At 39.4% G+C, this 18,792-nt stretch overlaps 1 protein-coding gene across 3 annotated transcripts in view; it reads right to left on the reverse strand.

The window, feature by feature from the left end:
• Positions 1-18,792, reverse strand: part of MET (MET proto-oncogene, receptor tyrosine kinase) — a 91,124-nt gene that overhangs the window by 56,979 nt on the left and 15,353 nt on the right. For 2 of the 3 annotated variants that reach the window (XM_050714213.1, XM_035544056.2), the window contains exon 2: positions 13,320-14,534. In XM_050714213.1, the coding sequence (XP_050570170.1) occupies positions 13,320-14,519 (1,200 nt within the window). In that variant the 5' untranslated portion in view covers positions 14,520-14,534. Of the gene's footprint in view, positions 1-13,319; positions 14,535-16,023; positions 16,186-18,792 lie in introns of those variants that run through there. The other variant, XM_035544057.2, reaches the window with a different exon arrangement.

The raw sequence follows: 18,792 nt of genomic DNA on the forward strand, positions 1-18,792 counted from the left end.
TTAAGGTATCTCTAGAGAAGAATATAACCTTCAGTTCTGATAATTCAATAGTAATCTATTAACTGAAAATTCCATTACTATTGATACTACATCATCTGTTTTGGGGAAATTGTATAGGTAATAACCAGGAACCCCCTAAAGGATCTCTAACTAGTTTAAATTTGGAAGTCATCTAGTGTGTTCCCATCCTTTATGAATAAACATGTAGGAGGATTATAGAGGATCTTACGATGGTTCCCTCTGTTGAAATCAATACAGAGCTAGGTTTTTCCTAATTTTTTTATTGATTTGTTGTTGTTACAAACATGTTTAAAAATCCTTTTAAAAGCTTGAATTAAGCCTTTTAAAGACAGTCAGAGTCTTTCTACTAAAGTCAATAGACCTGAATCATGCAGTTAAAGAACAAGTAGGAGTAAAATTTTATTTTCATATTTTCTTGATTTGGGTGGTTTTCCTTCTACTACTTAGAGTACTGTGAGAAAGAAATAATGAATCGAGAATTTCTTGCTGGCTTAACTCTGCTGAATTCTGGAAAAACCCCAAGGCACTGGAAACGCTACTAGCAAACTGTTGAACGTAATAGCTCAGTCCTTTGCTGTCAAATTGTTATGTTTCTGAACTGTGCCCAGCAATAGCACTGGCAGGTGAAGTTTCTTATGATCCCTGGAAGTTCCTGCCAGCAGTTGTGACAGTTTTCTCTCCAGGTGTCCTGTCAATTTACTGTATTGTTTACGTAAAATCCTGTATAAGGCCAAACAAGTGCAATTGAAATCTATGCCTAATCATAGCCTAATGATGCAGAAAGAGGGCTTCCAGATTAGATCTGACACAACAGTGACTTAAAGGTTTGGTTACCCACATGCTAAAGCGTTTGCTCTATTAGTTTTTATATTAGCTGTTAATGTATGGTAGGAACTGACCTAGGAACTTTGCACTAGGCACACTGAACAGTCATTGAACAAACTTTACATATTTTTAACCCAGTACTTGACTGGGTTAAATCATCAACAGGAGACAAATTTAATTTTGCTTTGTTTTGGCCAACAAACAAGTGAAAAGCTTTATTCTTTTGCACTCATATCCTATCCAGTTGAAAAATATTTCTGAAACATCTGTGCAAAGATTACTCATACAATGAGTATGAATAGTTCAAGTGCAGAAAGATGTACAGTTTTCATGCTTTTTGAAATAAGACAGATTTCTGAGTTTACCCTCCCCCAGCTTGGGACCTCTGCTCTTTTCTATAATTCCTTTCCTTCCACGAGCAACCAACTTTGGGGAGAATGTTTCACTGTTAACCCTAAAAAAAGTACATCCTCCTGTGTACTTAACGTGATTTGAGCATCCTGATGGTCCTTGTGAAACTCTGTTCAAGCTCTTTTATTTTTTTATTTTTTTTTTTAACATGGCTGCATTTTTCTATTTGCCCCGACACCTTTCCTAGCTTTCTTGAAGTCATTTCAGCCACAAAGTCATTTCAGCCTTCCTCAGAGATGTCGTAATTTTGGATATCTGCCCAAAGACCTGCAGACTGTTCCACATATGGCTCTCTTACAAAACCTGGCGCTTCATGGATCAACATAACATAAGGTTAGCTGTTCAAGAAATACGAATGCTTTGATCTTTGAGTAGAAATAGAGATTAAAAGGCTACTTAGAAAACTAAAGGAAGATTGACAACACAGAAAACTTCAGCAAAGAAGCTGCTTTAAATTAACTCTTTGAAGATTGAATCTCTTCCTCCCTCTCTCTCTTTCTCTCAGTGTACACGTAAGTATCCTCTTGGCTGTCAATGTGGAAAAATAACTGATGTCAGATGATGCACTCTGGATATTACGCCAAGTTGCAGTGACAAATCACACAAATATTGAAATGGACGATTAGAGCACTGGTAAGTGCGTGGGTTGGGCTATATTGCCTCTCTTGTGTGATGAGAGGTGCCAGTTGGGTGTGATTCATAGCGAGGGCTTTGTGAAACTGGTGTAGGTGTGCCACTGGAATGCAAAGAGGTGCGGGAAAGCCCTGCCTTTTGTCTGTATCCAGAAGGTAGGAGATAACACACTATCTTACTAGTTCATAGGGGAAGTTTTGGTGTTTTGGAATTTTCCCTGGACTCAGTCCATGGAGGACAAACACACCGAAGAAGTCCCTAGACATCTTCAAGCTGGGCTATCAGGAGCTGTTGCTACTTGGCAGTTAACTGATGATTTACACATCATGTTCAGTGGACTTAAAAATATTATTTTGGACAGAGTTGCACATTTGAAACTAGAAGTACAAAGTAAGGAGGAAAACTTAAAGTTGTTAATGAAAATCCCAAAAAAATACCCCGGTAGGTCAGTGTCAGTGTCTAGTCTCCGGTCTGAATAACTAGACTCAGGGACCAAAAAAAAAAAAAAAAAAAAGTTTAACCAGAGATTTTTTCTGAGCTTTTCTGATATTTGCAGCAACTGCTGTTTGGAGAAACAGTTCAGTAAGCATTCCTCCAGGCCTGTCTTATTACAGCTGGCCAAAACCTCTCTTCTTATTTAAGTGCAGTGCTCAATTAGATAGTGATATTATGTCTTGATCTGATGCTTAATGTCTTGAATAAACTAGAAATTAATGACTTAATCACTGCAGAACATCTCATGCTGTCTTGCAAACAATTTGGAAGACATCATTAAAATTAAAATTTAATTTGACAAATTGAAGAAGTAGGCTGAAATTAACGAGATTTACTAGTGTGAATTGTAAAATGCTACAGTTATGAAGGATAATTCAAGTACATTCGGAATGTGTAGGAGTCTTATTTCCCACTGGTTAGTTTATGTGACTTTTAACTTGTTAGCTCTCAGGAATCAAATGCCTAATTATCAGCTTTTGTTTTCTTCTATGGATCCTGGGAGCCTCCCTCAAGAGAAATGGGCACCCAGAAGTGCCTACAACATTTCTCCTTTGAGCTTTTCTATGGCATAACATGGTGGAAATGTGCTACAGCTGGAGGAGATAGAGTCTGATATCTGCAAATAGCAAAAATCCATTTTCAATGAATAACTGCCGTAGTGGGAATGAATAGATGATTCTACATAACAAATTGACTCCCAATCTGATTTAAAATGGAAACAGTGTACGAAGACATTTAGGAAATCTCCTGAATAGTTTCTTATCTCTCCTGTTGTGGAGGTCAGTGAGTCAAGATAAATAAACTGCAATTTTCAGGAGTGTGTCCTGTTGGAATCAAGTACATAATGATGTAAAACTTATATATATAACAGACTCTGAATAGCAAGAGTAACTGTGAGGAAGACAGAAAGACCTTATCAGACTTTTCTATCTCAATTTTCTTGAATATTTTTAGCCAATAAAGTCTTGTTGTTCTGTAATGCATTCAAATTTTCTGGATAGTTTGCAATATTTCTCTTCAGGTGAGCAATACATTTGATCACTGTGTCTTCTCATGTGAAATACAAGAAGTGAAATTCTGGCTCCAGTAATATCAGTGAAACCAGGATATTGCCTGAAGGGGATGAGTGACTTGATCAGCATCATACTGGAGTTAGACCCTGCACCATCTCTTTTCCAGTCCCAAGTTAAAAAATGTGAAGTACATTATAAAGCTCTTCTGTCTATTGTTGTTAACTCTGAAAGGAATTACTCCTTGGATTTCATAATATTCGTAAATCTTCCCAGCTGTCACATAGCAGTCTCTTTCATTCTACACTCGGTTAGAGAAGACTACTAAAATCCTTGTTCTTATAGCTCCAAGACAAGGTGAGGAGAAAAATAACCAGGACAAATTTTCTGGCCTCTGGCCCATTTATGGACTCTGTTCACCTCATGCCTTCTTCTGTCAGTTCCCTTGGCAAAGAGACAATCTCCCTTCTCCTTTCCCCTGTAGTTTCATGCCTTAGCCGGTCAGACTGAATAAAGCACAATGGAGAAGCAGAGATATATATAAGTAGCTTTCTACTCTGGTCCCATGGAAGAATATGTTCTCCTCTGCAATTTGCAAGAAGGAAAGTTTGTGAAATGGACCCAATTTTACTACTAGCAGTTCTAAAAAAACACAGTCGCATTTGTTTTTCTCACTATACATAACTGTCACAGGCTATCTGAATTCTTTATGGTTATGGGCACAATCAATGATCATACAATGAAAAATTATGGACACATTTATTTTCTGGAAGTAATAGAGGAGAAAAGAATCTCTCGTGAACAAACTCCAGTGCTGTACAACAGGCAGGAGTGAAACCAGCCAGAATGGAGGAGCATGAGAAACAGAAGTTCTTTGGATGCAGCAAGTTGGCTTTTGCCAACAAGATCAACTGCAATTCCACAGCCAGACTTGTCATCTGTTGGATCGGCACAATGGCAGAATGAGTTCCCAAAACTTGCTGCCGCATTTCCAAGAGAAGCAACTATGCGTAACTAAACAGGGATGGCCAGTACTAGTTGTATGTACTGTCCAACAGCAGGCTAAATGTACAACAGTGTTCTTTATTGGCACCAAGATTACATTACCTTCTTATTCTCCCACTTCATTTCCTTTATCAAATATTATTAATGAAGAGCCTGGGTCTTTCATTTTGAACTGTTGCACACATTTATGGTGGAGGGCTCAGTATATCCTTGGAAAGAGATATTCCAAGGGGACAAATCAGCTATTATTTGCAGTAGGGAAGCCAGACCAGAACAGTATGCTGGAAATACGCCGTGCATAGCCCACCTGCTGCTCTCACGGCACAGAAAGACAGCTAATGTTCACGTGAAAGTGGCAGCGTTAGGTACTGATATGCTGTACGCTTGCCTTTTTCAAGCCATATTCTATCAAAAAACTACCTGGATTCCAGAAATCACTCAGAAGTCACATCACAAGAGAAAACAAAAATGCATCAAAATGCAATGTGACTTTTAAAACAGATTTTTGCAAAATATCAACAGACATCACCACCAAGCACTTTTTGTAATACTAAGGAGGGGTAAAACAATAAAGCATGGAGTGGGCCAATTTTGTCAAATGGACACACATTTCTGCACTAAACAATTCCCACGAAGCAGATCTGTTGTGTTTCTGATTTCTTCATGATGACTGAAAGACACACCTAGACTGTAGGTGCTGTGAACTCAGTCCAGTGTTCACTGAGAACTGAACACATCTGAGGCAGGGGACTGGGTTCTCCTGTTTCTAAGAACTTATGCTGGGGCACCGAAGCTTTGCTTTAAATGGGAAAAGAGTTTTTTCCTCTTTTTGTTTTAAACAAAGAATTGTTTCCCTCTTCCTTCCTCTTCTTCCCATTATTCCTCATGTATTTGAAAGCAATTCAAATTCTTTTTTTTTTTTATAAAATACAGGAGAAGTATGTTCCCTTTCTGAGAATAAACTTTCAAATTTCAACTGCAAAGTAAGAGACCTGAAGTAAAAGCAACTTGAAAGAATACTTTAAAACTGAAACAGTCAAGCAACCTTAATTATTCAGTGGCCACTACTAGGTGTTGCCATTGCCTGCAGATAGTCTCAGTTACAAAGGAAATCAACCCTTCAAAATAATACTTGTTGCAAAATAAGGAGAAATTCAAAGGGAATTACTGAAAGATCTTTAAGCTACACTTTCAGCTTCCAGGACTTGATCTAGAACTCACTGAAGTCAATGGAAAGATTATATAAAAGTTTATGACTCCCAGAAAAAAAAAAATAATTAAACAACTCTATTGATGCACCTTACGTAGTATCATTCCACTATCTCCTATACTTGTTGCTTTGATCTACTTCAGTGCTCAAACAGGGGGGAGGCGGTTACTGTAGTGATGCTCCACTTAAGGTAATAAGGTAAAAAGACATCCATGTTAAATGTAATTAGTTAATACAAATTAAGATGATTACATGTTCTATTGTCAAGATCATTCAAAGAGTTATTTGCTTTTGTCATTGAACAGTGCTGCATAAGTTTTCATAATCTGGTTAGTGCATTAGCACTAAGTAAATCCTATTGATTCAGCAGATAAAATGGACCTGAGTAATCTTTGCATTTTGCTTATTTCCCTTATATTAATTTAACATTTAACTCAGCATACAGATTGTCAAAGGAGAGGTGTTGAATCATTACAGATTTTGAAGAAATAAAATAAGGTATAAGAACAGTCGATATAAACAGTTTTGCTGTACACTGATATAGTACATCAGGTGCATTTTTCACAGAAGTCCTTATTTACATAGAAGCTGTGATGAAATGGAAAAGCTGTGAATTCCATGTAGACCAGCTATCCTAAGATAATTTTGAGCATGGAGACTGTTATTCCAAGATAATATTGCACAACAACTGCACATCTAGCCAAAACAGTGGTACGAGAGACTCCTGGGATAGAAAGGAGTCCAGAAAGTAGGAGAAAATCATGCGGTTTGCCCTAATTCCCACAGTCAGAGCATTAAAGAAGAGTCACATCTTCCTTGAGAGAATGAAGCTCTCATTATCACTTTCCCCAAGATCATTCTTCCTCTAATGGTTCATTGTATTCACCTACTGCATATCCAAGGCAAGTAATATTTCTTAGTGACATGCACTTGCTTTCTGAACCATTTGCACAATGATTTTTCTTCATTAGCAGTAATTTTATTATTATTATTATTATTATTCAGTGTGGGATTTGACTCTGGTTTTACTTGTGTCTATGGAAATCAGGCATAATTCCATTCTGATGCAAAAACTGTCTGAGTTCAGAAACCCACATACCACCTAGAAAGTCCAAGTAACACAGCAGTCTCCTGGATACTAATTGCTCACTGTTGCTTTAGTGAGCAATAGTGAAGGTGATACGGGGTCCTGAGTCAGATCAAACTGTGAGTAGAGAAATGCTGAGGTAAGGTTGGTGCTGAGGGAGCTGAAAGACAGATGTCTGCTTTGTCAGGATTTTCATCCTAACGGCAGACAGGATAAAAAAGTGTTGTTCATAGACGGACAGAAATGGAAAGCTGGAAGCTTTTATGACTCTTATGACAGCATAGTATCTGAGATGGGTGCCCTCTGGATATGCCCCTTCATCATTTGGCAGCAGAAGCTGAGGGAAATTCATTCCTAATTTAGATGTGTCAGCTAACTTCCAAAGCCAGGTGGGATGAACCCAGGAGTTAGTAGATCTGCATGCGATGCACTGCAGCATCAGCTTTTCTTTCTCTGGGACACGGATTTGCATCCACAGAAACCCAAGCAGCTCTCTAAGGCAAGACTGACACAGTCCCATTACAGAACATCCAACAGCACACTAGAAAAGAACTTAGAGTGGGGCAAAGGACAGTTAGAATTTGCTTCACACCCAGGAAAATAGACTTGGATCTGAACTTTACATCTCCAGTGAGTGTCCAAAATGCTGCATACCTGCTAGTCTACTTTTTGGAGACCTCTTCTTGTGGGGCTGCAAAGTGTTGCAAATTTTTTCAAAGTTACACAGGATGAGAAAATTATTCTCTGTACAGTTCTAATCTTTAGAGTTAATTAAAGGGCTTCAGAAACTCTGAGAAATAAAAAACACATGACCAGAGAATCCAGACATCCATGTGAAAAAATAAAAGTCACTTTCTGCTTGAAATGATTCTGTGTGATTCCAGAGAAACGCAGCAGTCACTCTCCCACACTAATAACCAGGGAACCCTGCCTTCAATGGAAGAATTTGATTAAAAACTCTGGAAATGGAACATTATTAGTAACTCTGGATGATAAAGCAGTGCCCTTTGCAGAAAATGGTAGGTTAACGGGTACCGCTTTTTCACAGAGAAATCCAGCTTTCATCGAGAAGATGATAAAATACCACGCAGAAGCACTGGGAGGCAAACAGAGACAGGTCCTTAACAGGAGATCAGGGGAAGGAAAACTCTGTAGCTTTTGCAACGCTCAGAATAACAGGTCAGCTCTCAAGCCCCATCACTGCTGGGGCTTGGAAGAATCTGCAAAGATGCCTACAGCTCAGGGCAGTGCAGTACTTTCCAGAGAAGGTCCCTGACGTGCCTTGTTCCTTGTCATGATTTTTTCTTGGGAACTCCCTTGTGATGGTGTCAGAACAGGGACAGAACAGCCCTTCACCTTTACAGTTTACTCCTCTGATGAATCTGGCCCAGCCTGAGCTAACCTTAACCACAGTCGTAGCTGTACTCATACCATACCCATGCACACACCCGTACCACTTCTTTCATTACAGCTTAGCAGGAGTTCAGACTGTCCCCATGATCCTTCAGGCTGTGATATTTGCCCCAGGCAGGCCTTGCAAGGCTAAGTAGGTAGATGGCTGTGTACCTAATGCTGGAGGGGCTCAGGGTGGTGAGCACACCATGCCTGGCACCCTGTGTCCTACAGGACACTATGGACACCCTTGGGGTGTTTCCTGGACTTTCTGCAGACAGACAGCAAGTGCAGAACAGAAATGTGGATGCAGCCCATCACCTTAGTACTAAGATTTAAGCCTGTTTTAAAGGATGTTACAGCACATTGCTCATCACCAAACTTGCTCTTCATTTATCCGTCTGAGATGTCAGAACCCACTGAGAAGCTTGCACAAAATCTGTACGGATGGGAGCAGGCTTCATGCCCAGGCAGAGTGCTGTATGCCATTTGATATAACATTTCCAGAGGAATAAATGACAACCAAACAGAGGGATTCTGGTGCCTGACTTTGAGGGAAAACATTCAGGCAAATTCTACTTGAAATATAGAAACACATTTCCTCCATGCTGTGAGATTATCCAAATAAGCCACATCAGCCCTTCCTAATCAGAGAGATGTGGTGTTATTTCTAAACCTGCCAATTTTTTATTTTTATTTTCAAAGCCAAATGGTGTGGGATATTAGAGTTTCGGGACCTCAAAAGAGTTATTTGTCTCTGTTTATTTTATTAAATATTCCTAGACATACCCTAAGGATGACAGATCAATAAGTGCCTTTGTGGTTTCCTGATAGAAGGCAGCAATTATTTTCTTCCATTACAATATAAGCATAACCCAATTTTACTCATCTGTCATGACGTGTAACGGTAATAAAGAAGCATCAGCATGTGTTCATTTTACTGTCATTTTATCTTTTGTTTTGGTGATCTTCTGTTTTCATTTCATGTTCTTCCAATGTGATTTCTCTCTCTTTGTGCCTTCCATTCGACAAGGAGTGGCGACCAGCTTGTCTTGCTTTATGACACTTGTGGGAAACACAGTAGGAAAAGCCTGTCTGTGGTTTCTCTTTTCCTGGGCAGTAAATGGAGTATGTCAGCCTTTCACCTGAACTTACCTGCTGAAGGAACTTTACAGAGCTGAATTTTGGTTTCATTTTTAGAGGTGCTTTTCCATGAAAGTCAGTAGGGACTGAAGCTATCAGAAGGTATCAGAGGAGAATTGGTCTCACAACGGTTTAGTAATAACAGACAGAAAGGCTAAACAAAGCCCATAAAATTAAGATCTAACTAATGATAGTTGAAATATACAGATGAGATTGTCAAGACTAAACTCAACCCATCTTCCTCACATGGAGAATCCCATTTAATCCATGATAGAAGTGCAGACTACCGGACTATGTTTGCAGATAAGTAAGCAGTATTTGTCTCCTCAGCTAAGTACTCCTCGACTCTAGCACCACGGCTGAAAGTGACTAAGTGTGACCAAATATAATTTGCTAAAAGCCTACATCCAGTTTCCTCTTCATTGGGGGTGAAGAGATTCCTGAACAGTGATTCAAAACCCTCCACAGCAGCTACCTCTCAGATATCTTTGTCTTGACTCAAGCAATAAAACCACTTTATCATGACTCCACATTTTTCTTTTAATTTGAAGCCACTTCTATCACCTCCTTTCTGTCATTGAAGTGACAGCCAGCTCTTCACTGAGGGAGATTCTCAGAAAGTGTTAACTGGTCACAGCTCCACCAAAGTACATCTGATAGCAGCCAGATGCACCTTCCCATTGACTTTTCCTAATTCTGACCTCAATGAGTCCAGGCTTTGCCTTTGTAAGTATTTCACTTGAACACAACTGGAAATGTTTTATTTTTATTTTAAAATGTTTTCCATGAGCACTGGAATAAGTGAAGCATAGCTGTGTCTGGATATGTATCTTGTGGTTAGTTGACTTTACTCTCCAACTAAGCTCTGATGGAGAGTTTTTCCATGAGTGAGCAATACCTGCTTTGGTCCCTATTAGTCCCTCTGATGTTTATAAAGGGGCTTCTTACACTTCATAGGTTTCCACATATGATGGATCGTTCTCTAGATTCACACCTGGATTCACATCTTTAAAATTTCTTACTGTTGAGTTTGTTAGGGCAACTAAAAGAAAGATAGGCATACCATAGCACAAACACACAAACTTCGTTGCTTTAAAAAAACAAGGCTAAAAGCTAATGAACTTTGTCATCCACATCAAAATTAGTCAAATTGAGCATTTTTGTACAAATGCTCAAAATCTGAGAAGAAAGGGTTGAGGAAATGTTTTGGATGTTTTATTCTAGTTTATTTTGTAGCCTTAGCAGCTTTCAGCAGCCTTAGACTAAACAGTACTGAGGGACAGACTCTTAAAAAGATGGACTACCCCAAAGTCCAACCAAATTATGTACAATTTTCTTCTGGGACTTTTTTGGTAATATGGAATGGCCCTCATCAATCAGACTGCAACTGTAAATTATCAGATATCATTGCACTCCCTTGCAAACATTGCTAAAGGCACTTTTATTCTTTTTAATTTTGAAGTTAGTGGTATACCATATACACTGCCGTACTGTTTTCACTGTCATATGACTAAATGTCACAGTGGTCAGTGCCTTTCACTTGCATCAGTGGTCTGTGGTTTCATTCTGTCAGCGTTAAAAAGAAAAATCATCTTGGCTGCATTACAAAAAACAAGTTTTTAATTTTGCCAAAATAAACTGTGACAAACTTTCACAGTTTATAAAAGCTTTCTTTAAAGTTGAAGGTGACTTATAAAGGGGAAATTGTGTTATGTCCTTACGTGAGTTTTTATAATGTACAAAAAAGGGCATAAGAGTTGAGAAGTTTGGGATTTTTAGTTTTGTTTTTATCTCTAGCAAAATCAAGGGAGGTCAAATCTGACAATAATGTAGTTTCTTTCTTCTGCCTTCTCCTTCCCTTCCTTTGCCCTCCAACCTTGAAGGTCTGTTTTGCATACCTGAGAAAAATGCATTCATAAAGGATGCCTGGCAAATTCTTGTGACTTATTTGGCCAATTGAAACCTGAAAAAAATCACAGGACTCTTTTCATTGGAGCCCTAGTGATTCCTCTGGAATAAAGTAATGAAAATGAATGTCAAGGCTTGACAGTCTTGATATGTCTGGGTTAAGCAAACAATCAGGACTAAAAAAATCAGACTGCCTTTATGTCATTTAAACGAACCACAAGAAATCACAGCAACGTTTTTCCCTTTATCAATTTAATGTAGCAGAAATCAGAGTTCTGATGACATTTCTTGAAAATGGGCAACTATAATAAACCGTCTGCAGTATAAGACATTCAGTTCTGATATGCAAAGCAGCAGCAGACTCTGGAAAAGCTTTTGAAACAAGAAAATACTTCCCAGCATGTGAAAAGTGACAAATTATTCTGTCAATATTTTAATGGTATACTCTGCAATGAAAAGCTCACCTTATGAAACAGGTGTGTAGGCAAGAACAGAATGAGATAAGTTAAAGGCCACAAGCTTTAAAGACAGTCACTGACAAATAAAACACACTAGGAATAAGAAAAAAAAAAGGGGGGAAAAAAAGCACTTTCAAGCACTTTCAGAGAAGAACAAAGTTCATTGTGAAAAATGAACTGAAAAATGAAAATAAAAGGATATTAAGAACTGGAATGAAAAATATGGATGGCAATAAAGCAGTGAACAGACAAGAAGTTACTGTACTGCGTGTTTGCTATCTTGTTTTTAGCTCCTGAAAATTGTTTCCCCTCTCCTTAAAAAGGAAATAAGATGCTACATCTGTTGTGGTTGCTGTATTAGCATCCACTGGCAGTGCCTAGGTCTGGGCTGAGCATCTGGTGCCTGCAACAAGCAGTCAGTCCCTGAATGTGGAGGCTGTTGTGATGCTCTGGCTGGGTTGGACCCCACATCTGGGCACACTCCCACTACTGGGGAAAAGGCACAGCACCTCTGCAATGGATGCTTCTGCAGAGATGCCCCACTCCCACCTCTGGCAGTGAAGACCTGCCCTCCCCTTTTTCATTCAAGAAGTTCCCAGCTCCTCCACCCCCTCCTGATGGCCTGGGTGGGGCAGCCAGGCTGAGGAAGATGCTGGTGGCATTGCAGCGATGAAGGCCTGCTGTTCCCACCCTCACCCCAAGCCTTCCCCAAACGCAGGCTGAGCTGTTGCTGTCCTTGCCCAGCTCTATCCCTGCCCGTGGGGCTGAGCAGCTTCTTTGTAACCCCTCTGGCCCTGCGCTGTGGCAGAGGGCAGCGTGCCACCTCAGAGCTCCATGTTTCTTTTATTTGAGAAAAGAAAGCTCCACAGGGAGCACCTATAAGGCCCTGCTGCATAATTCCACGTGAGAATGTTTTATGTTCCAGAATAAATTTTAAAAGTACCCAATTCCAGATCCTGTATTTCCTTTACAAATGCTGCCATGGGCACAGACACTAACTAGAAAGGAAGAAATCATTCCTGTGGTTCTTTCACCTCGGTATTTCGGGTGGTTGGAAAGCAGCAGCCACCCAAACACACGGTGCACAGAGAGGCCACCTTTCCTATCCAGAACTACCAGTATCCTCATTCAGACACACTTTTAATAGACACTTCTTTCATTAAGAAAACTGATTTCAGTGGGACCGTTTATGTATCAAGCATGAGTAATTGTATTACAATCTGGCTCTTCATGGCATGTTCCAAACCAGCTCTTCCATTATTTTATTTTATTTTTTTTTCTAAAGAGGGCAGTGATTCAGCATTAACATAGTTTAAAATATGAGTGATATTTTCAGGGACACTTCAGTGCACAAGGAGATGAATGTTAATGAAGACTTCTTTAAAATAGTGAAAGAAGTAATTCCCTTAATGTTCCATTTATCTGCAGCACAGACTCTTGAGAACACAGAATAACAATTACTTACAAATAAAAAGAAGGCTTTTTTTTTTTCTTTCCCCCTAGTTAAACTAATACTTAGCACCATAAGGACCTCAGTGATTTTCATAGTCAATTTACAGGAACTTGTTCTTACAAAGATGAATCATCAACAATGCTAAATAATCTGAAATTATCGGGGTTTCACATTTTGCAGCCGAAGCTGAAAGGACAGCTACATGACAATGGCATAGTCAAAGAGAGAACAAGAGTCCTAAAATGTAAAAAAATTAATCGTCACTTACCCTGTTCAAGCAGTATTTGCTGTCTTTCCCATAAAAGTGTTGGAGACATTTCATGTTCTGCTTGTCGACGATTTTGTTGAAGAACTCGTTGATTGTTCTCACGGAGACAGCACAGACAGCAGATCTGTTTGTTGGTTCTGAGGAATCGGGTTTACTTTGTGCAAAAACGCCGTAGAGAATATCGTCGTTCAACCCAAGGCCCATTTCATGGGCTAGAGCTGCACCCGGCTTGCTTACATACGCAGCTTGCAAAATGTTGAATACCTCCTTTCGAATGGACCTCTTCCTCCTCTTTTCAGTAAAAATACACTCAAGAGGCATTTCCATGTAAGAACGCATCTCTGAATCTAAAGTGCAGAAGCGGATAATTCTAGTGTGGAAAGCCTGGGAGTCGAGAGATTCTCTCTGGACAGTCAGAAAATAGGCAAAGTGGTCATTTTCAAAGGCATGAACATACCTAATGGGATAAGAGTCGCGGAACTGGGGGAGTATGTCTATGTAAGACTGATCTGTCAGAAATTCAAACCCATCCTGTGTTTCTTTTAACCTTCTAACTGATATTGAATGCAGTACATGGGGAGGTTGAAATGCAGATGTCACAGTGTTTCCAACAAAGAAGTTGACAAACCTGTCCTTTTCAGTCACCAGAACTTTGGTTCCTAACGTGCTTACAACACAATCAGGACAATTATCTGGTTCTCCGTCCACCTGTGGTGAATACATGCAGTGCACCTCGCTTTCTATGTCAGCGGGGTTGTCGGGGGGAATGATGTGACGGTGACAGATGCCTCCGGACACGCTACCACAGCTGATGAGCTGATCATCGTAATAGGTTTCTAAGAGCAGTGCCATGTTGACATTATCCTTCCATACACTGCTAGATAAATTGGCTTTATCTTTGCAGTCCTCACATGGTGTGCAGTCAGGATTCTCCAAAACGGGCCCAGTCTTGTACACAGAAATGTTCTGGAGAGTTTCATTTACTACATAAATCTTGTTGACGGCTCCAATATAAACATGATTCTTGTATAAAACTACATTCTGAATTGGTGTCTCTGTGATGAAGTTAGGAAGATCATATTTTACACTCAAGTTCATCTCTGATTTTTTAGCTGCTTCTTTGCATTGTCCGTGGCTTCTCTGCAGCAATGCGAACAGGAGTAGGATAATCCCAGAAGGATAGGCAGTAACAGGCTTCATTGTCAGAGGTTTAATCTGTCAAAACATATTTAAAGGGAAGAGTCGTTATATTTCTTAGAGTCAAACATGAGTTTATCAGTCAACAGAAATCTGTTTCTAGGCTGCACATATTAGCTGAACTATTTCAGTTTAAGAAGTGTCATAATCTTGCTTAGTGTCCTTAATAGCCTTGTGCTAAAAACTGCTATGATTACTGTTTTAGTGGGTAGCCGTTTCACTGCTTTCAGAACAATTCACAGCAGGACTTTATTATGATAAATTTTGCAAGACCCTTTGGTGTATTTTACAATGATAGAAGAGAGATGACTACTTCCACATTGGCATTAAAACAGCTGACTGGTAAAGTTTAAAACAAAATGGTTTATAGGTAGCTGAAAGCAAATGCGCTCAGGACACTCTCACAATGCACACAAAGCAGATATAGCACTTTAGTGTGTGGATATAAGGCACTTGGCAAGTACCCTAAAGGGCTGAAATGGTTCTTGACACAGCTGCTCAAAAATAAGAAACAGAAGAGATTAAATAATGTGCAGAACTGAGCTGGTAGTGGGCTTCTCTTTTATTCTGTTGGCATTTTTGGGTAACCATGGAAGAGGCTTTTCTCCAAAAGAACAGAGGAAGAAACCCCTCTCTCTCCCCCTCCAGCTCCCCAGATCACTGTCTTTCATAAGTGCCCATTTTGGAAAAAGAATGTTTTTTTTCAGCCAGCTCTACTTCTTGGAATAGTAATTTTCCCCAGTGTTGACAAGGTTTTGTAATATATTGTTAGAATATTTTATGCATCATGTGGTGCCTGGCATGTGCAAGTTTTATTTTAGGCCTTGTACCACAGCAATAAGTCACTCTGGTGAACCCTTAGAAGATAAAGGCATATCACTGTATCGTAAACAAAGGGGTATCAAGTGACCTAGAGCCATTAACTGATGAAATAAAAAAACTAGCACTTTTCTTTTTTAACTTTTCCACACAATTGTTTGATGTGGCTTTAAAAAACAAAGACAGATGACTAGTGTGATATTTCACCCCCCTGGAAGATCAATTAAATGGACTGTGGTTATGAGCGTTTTGGTGCAGTGTCCACACCATGCCCCGTCACACCAGACATTTTCTGCTAATGTCATGACACAGTTGTTAAGCTAAATTTAGCTGCTTCATGGAGAAAACAATTCTGCATTCTAACAGGAATATGATCACATACTTTGGGAAAATGCTTATAGCTTGGCTATAGTTAAAGCAACCGTTACTAATAAGGAAATGCTTAAAGGTTTCAAAATAGACAACCTTGAAAATTACAAACTAATAGTAGAAATCAGGAGCTCTATATTGACTTTTTATTTCATTAAGACTTTAAGCAAAATGAAAAGATGACTATAGACCAGACCTATCTCAGCTGTATATAAACTCAGTGTTTTTATTTGATTAATTAAAACAATCCATCAATAATTCTCCTGCACTCCTTGTGACATTCTATTTCAGCATCTACTGAATTCTTTTTCTGGCTTACCTCATTAATTACACAAAATGATAGGTTTTGGAAACTAAGAATTGTTCTTTTTCCTTGTTATCTGATAGGAGTCATGATCGAGAGCTGGGGATAAAAATCAGAAACAGGCTGTTTGCAAGTACTAGCTGGTAAGAACAATTCACACTTCTGGTATTGAGAAATGAAGATCTTCCTTCAAATCAACAACATTTTCTGATATTAATTAGTGATAACAGAATCCTGGAAAATAACCAAACATGTGTTTATGTTCAAAATAAATAAATAATAATAAAAAAAGAACAGGAATATTATTATAATTAGAAAATAAGCATAGTACAGAGAATGCTGACTTCATATTTTATAGGGCAGGAAACTGTTTTCTCATCCCGTGAAATTTCTTGCTGTTACAGATTTTTTCCTGCTCTGTACTGGGATGAAACCAAAAGCTTTCGAAGTTTGTGTGGAACACCCAAAAGTCATAAGCAATCCAAGAACAACCGTGTTCACGTCCCTGCATCAACAGTGCTGAGCTGGGAGGAATGGGAGACTGGTCCAACTGTCTATCTCCTTTCAGCCAGCATTTGCACCCTAAGAAACTCTGTTAAAACTGATACATTCCTGCAGATTTAGTTCTGACAAGTCAACATGTTCTGGCAAATACTAGACTAAGCAGAAAATTCCAAAAGCGCTCAATTTCTGACACAACACAGAGGCAGATATATTCTTTACATCAACAAGTTTGAACCCCAGTGACAGCAGTGCCTCTGAACATGAAAAGAAAAACAATAGTTGGGACAACAGTAAGATGAGGACGAAGACGATTGGCCACCATTACAGGAATAAAGACCCAAGGTTACACCGACTTTGTTTCAGTATATTCAGTGTTATGTTCTTGTTTTAATATGTTCTCAAATAATTTCCCTCCCAGTATGCCCAAATACACCCCCTCAGTCTCCTGCTTACAATCCTCCCTGTTCTTACAGCCTCTGAAAAAGAGGATCCCTAGCTGTCCGACAGTAAACCCCAGTGTGCACTTCAGAGGGATTCAGAGCCATAAATACAGACTGACTTATTCTTTCCCTCAAACCACATCTTGGGATGTGAGGCCAGTATCCTCAGCTTATATCCAGTTGGTGAAAGAGCACTGGTTTGAATCTGTGTTCTGGAGTTAGAAAAATCCCTCCTCAGACTCCTTTAGCAAACGAGACTCAAAACAAAGAGCTTAGTAGCAAGAAAAAGGGTGGGATTCAGTATAAAGCAAGAGATGCCAGGAATATTAGGTATTGTATTTCACCACAAAGGGAAGGAAAATGTGAGTGATAAATGACAACCAAAGCATCTTTGCTCTTATATCTGAGCTCTATCACTGTGTCTTCCTTCGTATGCTTTTGAGGTGTTTCAAGCATCCTCCTAGGCAGAAATCTGTGGAGTCTCACTTACAGGAACCTCAGGCTACGTATGCATGGACAGCTTTAGGGAAGATGGTTCCCCACAACGTGTATCTCCAGCAGACTGTGAATCTTTCCTCAAGGTTTTTGAAATCAGAAGGCATGGGTTCTCTTCTGAGACAGATATAGCTTAGGGAGGACACAGAAGTTGTGTGAAGAGTACAGTGTGCAACTCCTTTTTTTTAGCTATTTGGTTTTTCACAGTCCTCACCTCATAGAAGCTGGTACTCAGTGAGACTCCTGTGACATTCAGTTCCTCTTTTCATTTGCATTTGACCCAGAGTCTTTCTCTACTCCATAGCTGCAGCCTCCAGCACAGAGTTGCTTTTTGTAACCTTCAAACCAGGTCATTGCAAACACACTTCACTTGAATACATCCTGAAGAAGCAGGAAAACTTTGGAAAATTAAAAACTCAGTCCCACTTACCTCAAAAGTCCAATAGTCCCACTTTTCCTAAACACATACTCAAATGCAATTTCTGTTGAAATTAAGCACTTAGAGTTTTGCTGAATTACAACCAAAATACTTAGGCTATAGAAACACTTTTTCAATACAGGTCAAAGAACTATTTGCTGTCTAACAGTTGCAAAAGGAAAACAAGTAATCCCTTTGTTTCTCTGCTTGATTTGAATGATGGATGCTGCTCATTCTTTTGTGACCTTCCTGTGACTTCTGTGTCAGTGACTCTTTCATGTGTCTTCAGAAGACTCGAAAGCTTTGGCCTGTGATAACTATCAGCAAGCAATAGCTGTGGATGGATTATGCCTTTTGTAAGAGGTATTTTCAAAGCCTATGTCATGATGTGCTCATTTTTCCATCCCTCAGCAGGCACTAGCTTGTATAACTAATGAGAAAAAGCATTTTGGTCAACCCTTGTAAGTGGCTAGTAATGATGTGTCATATTAGTGTGCCTAGCAACTCCAAGTGTTATGAATGAAGCTTTCCACGAGGCTTGGCTTGAGTGTTTGTGTACCAGTAATGGCTTCCCAATGGCAATCGTCTTCCTACAAGTCTCTTTCTCCCTAACTAGGGCTTAGATGGTAATTTCTAAACATTGAACATCATGTCCCTCCTTCATACCATTGGTTGCCTCTGCACTGACAAGTCAGCCCTGGCCTGACTGTTGAATAATGTTCAGGCTGTCCTATATGAGGAAGCCAGAAAATGGCATTGTGCTTGTCTTCCTAGCCCTCATTTCAACAATGCAGATCCCATTAAGTCTGATCGCAAGGCACTCCATGGATCTGCACAAACTAAGACAACGTGCTGACACAACAGAAAGGTTTTCATAGGTTGTTTGGTGTACCTCATCTTTCCTTACTGCATTACAGAAAAGGAAAC

The sequence above is a fragment of the Cygnus atratus genome, chromosome 1 (assembly GCF_013377495.2).
Source record: "Cygnus atratus isolate AKBS03 ecotype Queensland, Australia chromosome 1, CAtr_DNAZoo_HiC_assembly, whole genome shotgun sequence".
NCBI classification, from domain to species: domain Eukaryota; kingdom Metazoa; phylum Chordata; class Aves; order Anseriformes; family Anatidae; genus Cygnus; species Cygnus atratus.